The following is an 8634-nucleotide window of genomic DNA, read 5'->3' as shown; positions in this document are numbered from 1 at the left end:
CTTCATCACTCTGCACTCCTTCATCACTCTGCACTCCTTCATCACTCCATCACTCTTCACTCCTCCATCACTCCTTCATCACTCTGCACTCTTTCATCACTCCTTCACCTGCAGAGAACTGTTGATTCATCGACACGTCTTTCTTTGTCTTCATGGTCAGAAACGTTCAGCAGACGGAACCGGCCCAGCGGCGAGCGATCCCGAGCATCTCAAAGACCCGCGAGGAGGAGATTCGAAAGATCCTGCGGGCCAACCTGCAGAAGACCCGGCAGAGGGTGAGGAGGAGCCGCGCTCCCGATTCAGCAGTTTGTGGCGCTCGTTTTTATTTACGCTGCTTCTCTCGTCCTCAGCTGCGCTCGTACAGCCGGCACGACCTGTTCGACCCGTTTGAGGACGACATGAGCGAGGTCCGGTTCAGGAGGCAGCGGGTGGAGATGGAGAGGAGGGTGAGCTTCTAACAGAAGACTAACAGATGTTTGTTATTCCTGACACATTAAACTACAAGTTTAGAAAAGTCTATGGGGTGCCCTTTACATCGATGACGAGCTACTCTGATCCAAAGGCATTCTGGGTAGAAGTCGTGGTGTTAAAACCAGACGTGAGCCGATCATCATCCATGAAATGTGTCTCGACTGACAGACCTGCAGCCGGTCTGAGCCTCGTTTACACGACGTGAAACGTTCATTTACAGACGACATCCTCATCCTCTCTGAGACTGAAGGTTCTGAGTCCAGGTCCCAGAGCGGAGGTTTTCAGAGGAACCCCCACGGAGGAGTGAGATGCTCCAAGTTGCACATGCACACTCCAGGCGGCTGCAGTCCAAAGTTTTTCTGCTCGAACAACAGTTTTATAATAAAAATAACGACTGTTATAATAAAAATAACGATGGTTATAATAAAAATAACGACGGTTATAATAAAAATAACGACTGTTATAATAAAAATAACGACGGTTATAATAAATATAACGACGCTCTTTACAACAATCTGTGCCTCATTTACCCATTCATACAGCTCTATACTAGATCTGTACAAAGATAGTTGAACAAATCATTCTAAAGAGACTAATCAGAGCTTTATCACATTCATGCACTGATGGACACACATCAGAGGCTATGAGGGGTTCAGTGTCTTGCTCAGGGACACTTCAGCATGTGACTGCTGGTGGATTCAAACCCCCAACTCTCTCATTCACTCACGACTGCTCTAACCACTGAGCCACAGTCGCCCCCACACATCTCTCCCCACAGCCTCTTCCAGTTCTGGGAGGACTCCAAGGTGTTCCCAGGACAGCAGAGAGACGTATTCTCTCCAGCGTGTCCTGGGTCTCCTCCCAGTCAGGGAGGTGCCCAGGGAGCAGATCCTCACCTCAGATCTGGAGGTGCTGGTTCTCATCCCAGTGCTTCACACTCGGCTGTGAACCGCTCCAGTGAGAGCTGGAGGTCACGGCACGATGTCGCCAACAGGACCACATCATCTGCAAAGAGCAGAGATGGATCCTGAGACCACAGGACCGGACTCCCTGCACCCCCCGGCTGCACCGAGAAGTTCTGTCCATGAAGTTCTGAACAGAATCTGTGACAACGAGCAGCTCTGGAGGTCCAACTCCCACCCTGGAGGGTCCGACTTACTGCCGGCAATGGGAACCAAACTCTCGCACCGACTGTACAGGGACTGAGCAGTCTGTAACAACGGGCCCCCAGTCCCATACTCGTGGAGCACCCCCACCGTGCACCTCGAGGAACACTGTTAAAAACCTTCTCCAAGTCCACAAAACACGTGCAGACTGGATGGGCAAACTCCCATGACCCCTCGAGGACCCTAGTGAGGGTAAAGAGCTGGTCCAGTGTTCACAGCCTGGACAGAACCCACATTGTTCCTCCTGGATCTGAGGATCGACCAACGATGGGACTCGATTCTCCAGAACCCCTGAACAGACCTTCAGGAGAGTGATGCCCTGTAACTGGAGAACACCCTCTGGTCCCCTTTTTGAAGACTGGAACCACCACCACCAGTCTCCACTCCAGTGGCACTGTCTCCAGCGTCCACGTGATGCTGCGAAGGCGTGTCAGTCAAGACGCCCCACAACATCCAGAGATTTAAGGAGATCAGGGATGATCTCGTCCACCCCCGGAGATCTGCCGCCGTGGAAGATTAAACTTCCTGTTTATTTTATTGTTTTGGTTTTTAACCTTGTTGTGTTTGAACTCAGATTTAACTGCATAAGTGTTTATTCTGTAGATTATCATTATAAAAACATCCACAGTAATTTAATCCAGGTCAAACCAGGGAACGTTGGGATTATTTTAATTTCAACTCAAAGTTTGGGTTTAATTTTTTATTTGATGGCCGAGCAGGAGAAACTCTGAACTTTTAATCTGAGCTCGTCCGTCTCCACGAGTCCCTCGGTCTGGGTCTGAACCTGAGGATGAGGATTAGGATTAGGATTAGGATTAGGATTTCTGTGCCGTTTTCTCTAAACTGTTTTGTTCCCCTCACAGATGAGTCACTACCTGACGGTTCCGGCGAAGCGGCAGGAGACGACATCTGTGAGGAAAGTCTGGTTCGAACCAGGTCAGTTCTGCAGAACCTTCTGGGTCCGAACGGGTTTTATAAAACTTTAATCCAACATGGTGTCGCCTGGACCAGTTTCTGTCGTCATCTTCCTGGATGATCGAGCCACAAGGACAGAAAATCACCTCGGTCCCGCTCTCGTCTTCACGAAGGCGTTTCTGATGGAGCCGAACAGGAAGTGGACCCGATTTATTTTCTGTCCTTTAAAACTTTCACGATCTGAATCAGAAAAGGTTCATCTCCAAGTCCGACCCGGTCCAGAACCCGTTTACACTTTTTAAACTTTCTGTTCCTCCGGGCGCTTCAAGACGTCCTGATGACGATGATGAAGACTTCCAGGCCTCCGCGTCATCTTCGTCACGTCTCAGCAGTCTGGGTTTGGACCGGGTCAGAACTTTTCTGTGAAGATGGACCACGGCGGTCCATCTTTAGTTTGTGCTGGGCCTTTCACTCCTGTGCCGCTCGTTGGTTCTGTCTCCCATCATGCATCAGTCAGGACGTGACGGACATCCAGCCCTCCTCTCAAACAAAACGACTTCTCTGCTCCTAAATCGTTTGATTTGATTTTAACAATTTGGATTTAATTTGAGTGAAAAACAGAACGTTTGTTACTTTGAGAGAAATTTTAGGAAAGTTACAGAAAAGATACATTTTTCAGGTTTTAGGCCTGAAGTTCCTTCAGGTTCCTTTTGATCTTCTCGAAGTTCTCAGGAACTTCATTTTAATCATTTTTACACGTCCGGTCTCGAACTGGTTCTTCCCTCGTCGACGTTTTCTCGTTTGCGTTGGCGCTCCTCGCCGTCGAGGCTGAGCAACAAGTCCAAGCTCGTTTCAGCTGCTTGGATCCTGGTTCTGGTCCTGGTTCTGGTCCAAACTGTCGGTGAGAGTCCAGTAAATGAAGACTGATGAGTAATAAAAACAAAATGTCCACCAGAGGGCGGTCTTTGAGTTGATTCAGATTTAACGTTTTTAATCAAGTTTAGTGAGAATAAAAACATCAGAACGTTCGACCCGAAGCAACAAAAACAAACTAAATATATAATTTATGTTTTTATTATTTTATTTATTTAAGAGGACAGAGCGCATTAATTAATAATTCTGTAATAAACTGAAATTATTTGCCAAACTTTGTCTTTCGACAGGTTTTATGAATCTTAACAAATTAATAAAAAGAAAAAAAAATGGATGTTTTATTGTCACGTGAGATTTGTTTCAGGGTTTTTTGGGTCAGTTTATCCTTTTGTACTTTTTGTCTTCTAAATATTTATTATTTTACAGTTAACACATTTCACCTTTAAGTTTAAAGTTACTTTTGCATTACTTCACCTTGAAGTTTCTCTCAGGTGTGCTGATTAGTAATAACGGCTTCTGATTGGCTGACGACTCGTCTCCGTCTCGTTTCCTGCAGAGCACAAAGTCTTCACGTATGACGATGGCGAGAGCCCCGGGGGCGGAGCTGCACGGCAGAAGCCCCGCCCTCCCGACACAGTCGGCCTGCTGGACGAGGTCCCTCAGGGGACGAATCAGAGCGCGGCGCCGCGAGGCAAAGGGGAGGAGCCAGAGAAGCTGAAGCCGTCGCGCTGCCTCAGCGACCCCGGGCCCAACGTGGAGGAGGAAGAGGAGAAGGGGGGCGACTCGTTCCTGTCGTGATGAAGCACAACAGTTTCCTGTCGTGACGCGACTCGTTCCCGTCGTGTCCCGTCTGTCAGGGGTTCAGGGCACATCTGTCTTCCAGCTGCTGAGTCGGCTGTTACAAACATGAACTTGTTTATTTATTGTCACGGACTGAAGGTCGTTCATTTCTCCGTGAGGAGCTGACGTGGAGCTGGTTTTCCCTCGAAGAGCAGAAAGACTCGACAGACAAACGAGTCACAGCTCCACGCCCGCTGCTCCTCAGCGTTTCCTCAGGGACTGAACGAAGCTCATCCAACGCCGCTGCTTCCTGTCGGCCACGAGCTTCAGCGGCCGTGACTCGACTGCGAGCGTCCGTCTGCAGGCGGAGCTGAAGGAACGCTTTAATACGTGAAATAAAGTTCTGTGAACGCCACGCGCCGTGAATTTGTTGTTTGTGACTCTGAGCTTCAGAACTTTAAAAATCCAAAGTTTGGGTCCTGAAATTTCTGAAGACGTTTTAAAGTTTTATTTGTGGCTTTTTTTAGACAAATAGCTAAGTCGGTTCTGGACGGAGGCCTTCAGGCTCCGTTTCTTCAGGAGCTCTAATCCAAACTGGTTCAAGCGTTGTCTTCACGTTCTGGTTTAATCCATGAACTGGTTGAAGCGTTGTCTTCACGTTCTGGTTTAATCCATGAACTGGTTGAAGCGTCATCACGTTCTGGTTTAATCCATGAACTGGTTGAAGCGTCTTCACGTTCTGGTTTAATCCATGAACTGGTTGAAGCGTCTTCATCACGTTCTGGTTTAATCCATGAACTGGTTGAAGCGTCATCACGTTCTGGTTTAATCCATGAACTGGTTGAAGGTAGGAGGCCCAGGACTCTGGAGGGTTTATTTGTTTGATAAAGAGCTGGGATCATCAAGTGATGCTTTCACTGAGGTTTTAAAGAGTTTGCTGTAGATGGTTCTGATCGTTCGTAGCAGAAAGCTGAACGATCAAACGAGCTGTGAGCTTTAAGTACACACGGTGTAGCTGCTGGATCAGAGGGTACGACTGTTGCTGCAGAGGTTGAGTAATGAACGGAGGAAGGATGGAGTTTCACCAGTCAGGGTTTTCTGGTTCAGCAGAAACCAGTTTGTGGGAGTGAATAGAGGTCCAGTTCACCAGAGAACAGTGCAGTGATCAGGGCTGAAGGAGCTCTGGAGACCAATCTAATGGCTGCACCGTAAAGGGTGTCCAGTTTGTGGAGGAGACTTCTGTAGATGATGTCACCATAGATGGACATTGGATGGATTGTTGTGTTTGTCAGAAGATGTTCATCAGGTTTTGTTTCAGAAGAGGAACTCTGTTCTAGATTTGACTTTGGAGAGCAGAGTGTTGTGAGTTTCATGAGCGCGAAGGATCGGGTCAAACCCCTGACTGGATCAGAGACATCGAGGATTTTCTGAGGGCAGACAGTTTGACTGTGGTTCCTGTTAAAGATCATGCATTTTGTTTTCAGAGCGTTCAGGTTTAATGAAGATTAGAAAAAGTGCGTTTGACGTTCTTGAGATTAATTTGTGGTGTGGAGAGGGCAGAGTTAAGTGAGGTACTGCTGGAGTGTCATTTCATCCATGACACAATATAGATGTGTGCAAACAAGACAGTTCACACAATTTGTTGCTGAAAAGGGTTGAACCAAGTATGGAGCCTTGGGGAACGCCTTTGCTAATGGGCAGCAGGTCTGACAGGTGACCCTCCACCCTCAGTGATTGTGTTTGCCCAGAACAGAAGCGTTTGAACCAAGCTATGCTACAATGGAGTGGTCTGCAGAGTCGAAGGCCGACAGACGGCAGCACAGGACTCTAATCGATCAATCGCACCGATAATGTCACTCTCAGTCTTAAGTGCAGCAGGAACTGTGCCCTGAGAACGTTGTTTCCAGATGGTCAATAAACTGGTATTCCTGAAGACATGGCAGGATGGAGATGGGTCTGTCACCTCCTTTGAACATTGCACCTGATTTCCACTCACTGGGGAACTCTCCTGTTCGTTTTAGATCGAACACGTCACTGATGGGGGCGCGACGACGCAAGCACCGTTTTCATAAAGAAAGTGTCGACGGTTTGTTGGTGCCCAGACTGAGCGGCTCAGTCAGGACCTCAAACTGGCTCAAGCTGAAAGGTGAAGGGAGCGTCTCCAGGCAGGTGGGCTTGATCCAGTTTGTGCTGATGGGAGGATTTGTTCAAGAATGTTGAGTATCGTGAAAAGGAAGAAGCAGGTAAAGAGGATGGATGGATGGATGGATGGATGGATGGATGGATGGATGGATGGATGGATGGATGGATGGATGGATGGATGGATGGATGGGTGGATGGATGGATGGATGGTGGGTGGATGGATGGATGGATGGGTGGGTGGGTGGGTGGGTGGATCATGACTCAACCAGTTTTAGTGAAGTACTTGTTGAAGCAATGCACCATTCTGGCTTTGTGACAGCGATGTCATCGGTTTTGATTCCCGATGCTGAATGTTTTTGTTTTCATGGTTTTCCAGATGTTTGCAGGGTGCGCTGCTGTTTGTAAGGATTTTCTCTCCAAGGGGTTAATTGTTGCTCGTCTTGTGGACTGGGTGCGTTTGTTTCCAGCTGCCTTGTATGAGTGACAGTCACATGTAGTCTTAGATGCCTTCGTTCTTCACCACAGGACGATTATAGATCCTCTGTGGTCTGGGAACCTCCCGGGTCCCCCAGGAGAAGCTGTAATGGGTCTCTGAGGAGAGGGAGGTCTGGGTTCGTCTCCTGGACCTCCGTGATTTGACCACAGATGAGCGGTAGAAGATGGAGAGGCGTTCAGATGGTGCCATGAACTGTTTGCTGTGCAGTTCAAACATCCAGACTCGAGTTTTTGTCCTCTTGGACCCGTTTGTCTCTCTGCTGAAGGACTCATGGATTTCTCTAGTCCTCCAGAGGTCAGAACTCTCACTGACTTCTACTGATCCAGCTCAGGTTTTCTTTGTAGAACTGGAAGTGAAGAGTGGTTTGAACTTGTGTTCCTTTGTGTTTTTCTTGAATTCTGTCAGATGTTTTGGTGTTTTCCAGCTCGGGCCTCATCGTGAGGAAAAGAAAACTTCAGGCGCGGTGATGACGCGCACTGGAGATTAATGGAAAGCTCTCGACGTGCTCGGTCCTCAATGGAGATCCCTCCAACACATAACAGGGAGTTTGAAGTCCCCAACATGCCAACCTGCAGCGTTCAGAGCAACAAACCCGACCTGCAGACATGGACTTCACCGGCACCTGGAAGGTTTATTCTGAGGAGAACCTGGACGAGTTTCTCAAAGTCGTCGGTGAGAAAATAATAAAAGTTTGTCCAGCAGTGAAGTCTGTGTGTGCAAAGGTGTCTGAAGTGAAATGTGCTGGCAGGAGCTCCAGAGATGGTTGTGAAGATGCGTAAAGACGTGAAGCCGGTGATGGTGATCGAGCAGAACGGGAAAGACTTCAGGTTCACGATGAAGACTCCGTTCTTCAGCCGAGTCAACTCCTTCACCCTCGGCAAGGAGGCGGAAATCTCCTGCCTGGACGGCAGGAAGCTGAAGGTGACTCTTCACACTGAAACATTTCTGAAGACCAGATGTAAATGTTGATTAGAAGGAGCAGCAGGCCGGGCAGAATAAACGAGGTGATGTTTTGGGTCAGTGCACGGTCAGGGAGGAGGACGGGAAGCTGGTTTCTGAGACCGACAGGTTCACGTCTGTCCGGGAGATCCAGGGGGACGAGATGATCGAGGTGAGCCACATTCATCAGGAGGATTTGATTGTTTCTCTGTAAATCATCTCTGCTCTGTGCCCTCAGACGACCACCGCTGGTTCTGTGACCTTCATCAGCAGAAGCAAACGGGTCTGACCAGAACCGAGAGGTTGGTGAGGAAGAGCCCACGTGGAAATGATTTAACGCTGTTTAATGAAGCGACTTAATAAACCAACATACTGCATCAAAACTGAAATGAACTGGGTTTTGTTTTTTGGAGGGGACGGTTAAAGTTATTTTGGAGCCTTGATAAAGTTTTATTTACAGATTTTATTTAGTTTTATTTAATAACACAATGTTACAGATCTGTGCAAAAGTTTTAATCTATTTGCCCTGGAAACTGTTTGTGTTTAATAAATAAATACGTTGGGTGGCTGTGGCTGAGTGGTTAGAGCAGTCGTCCTCTAACGGGAGAGTTGAGGGTTCGATTCCACCAGCAGTCACATGCCGAAGTGTCCCTGGGCAAGACAGTGACTGAACCCCTCATTGCCTCCGATGTGTCCCATCAGTGTATGGATGTGATAAAGCTCTGATTATTCTTTGTATTTAGTAGATTGTTGTATGAATGGAGGAATAAGACACTGATGTAAAGAGCTTTGAGTATCTGGATAAGATTTTCAGATTTTATCCTCAAATGGTGTCCACATTGAGTTTGTTGA

The 8634-nt window shown here is 47.8% G+C and overlaps 2 protein-coding genes across 2 annotated transcripts in view; both read left to right on the top strand.

The window, feature by feature from the left end:
* The window catches only part of LOC119425950 (Na(+)/H(+) exchanger beta), a 10798-nt gene extending 6178 nt beyond the window's left edge, over nucleotides 1-4620 (top strand). Inside the window, exons 9-12 of the mRNA XM_037693507.1 lie at nucleotides 161-275; nucleotides 351-446; nucleotides 2501-2573; nucleotides 3982-4620. Coding sequence (XP_037549435.1) covers nucleotides 161-275; nucleotides 351-446; nucleotides 2501-2573; nucleotides 3982-4223 — 526 coding nt within the window. The 3' untranslated portion in view covers nucleotides 4224-4620. The remainder of the gene's footprint in view (nucleotides 1-160; nucleotides 276-350; nucleotides 447-2500; nucleotides 2574-3981) is intronic.
* Nucleotides 4621-7448: 2828 nt separating this feature from the next.
* Nucleotides 7449-8143, top strand: LOC119425228 (fatty acid-binding protein, liver). The gene is made up of 4 exons (XM_037692751.1): nucleotides 7449-7515; nucleotides 7592-7764; nucleotides 7865-7954; nucleotides 8021-8143. The coding sequence occupies exons 1-4, from the start codon at nucleotides 7449-7451 to the stop codon at nucleotides 8069-8071; spliced, it is 381 nt and encodes a 126-aa protein (XP_037548679.1). The 3' UTR covers nucleotides 8072-8143.
* The last annotated feature ends 491 nt before the right edge of the window (nucleotides 8144-8634 follow it).

The sequence above is a fragment of the Nematolebias whitei genome, chromosome 19, assembly GCF_014905685.2.
Source record: "Nematolebias whitei isolate Nwh7 chromosome 19, NemWhi1, whole genome shotgun sequence".
NCBI classification, from domain to species: Eukaryota; Metazoa; Chordata; class Actinopteri; order Cyprinodontiformes; family Rivulidae; genus Nematolebias; species Nematolebias whitei.
The sequence above is the reverse complement of the archived record's forward strand: the minus strand, read 5'-3'. Positions and strand labels throughout refer to the sequence as shown.

What these genes read in the sequence shown, in the direction of transcription:
- LOC119425228 (XM_037692751.1), top strand. Translation starts at nt 7,449, where the DNA reads ATGGACTTCACCGGCACCTGGAAGGTTTATTCTGAGGAGAACCTGGAC. An exon ending in CGAGTTTCTCAAAGTCGTCG is followed by an intron (nt 7,516 to 7,591) that starts GTGAGAAAATAA and finishes ATGTGCTGGCAG; the next exon opens with GAGCTCCAGAGATGGTTGTG. An exon ending in AGGGGGACGAGATGATCGAG is followed by an intron (nt 7,955 to 8,020) that starts GTGAGCCACATT and finishes CTGTGCCCTCAG; the next exon opens with ACGACCACCGCTGGTTCTGT.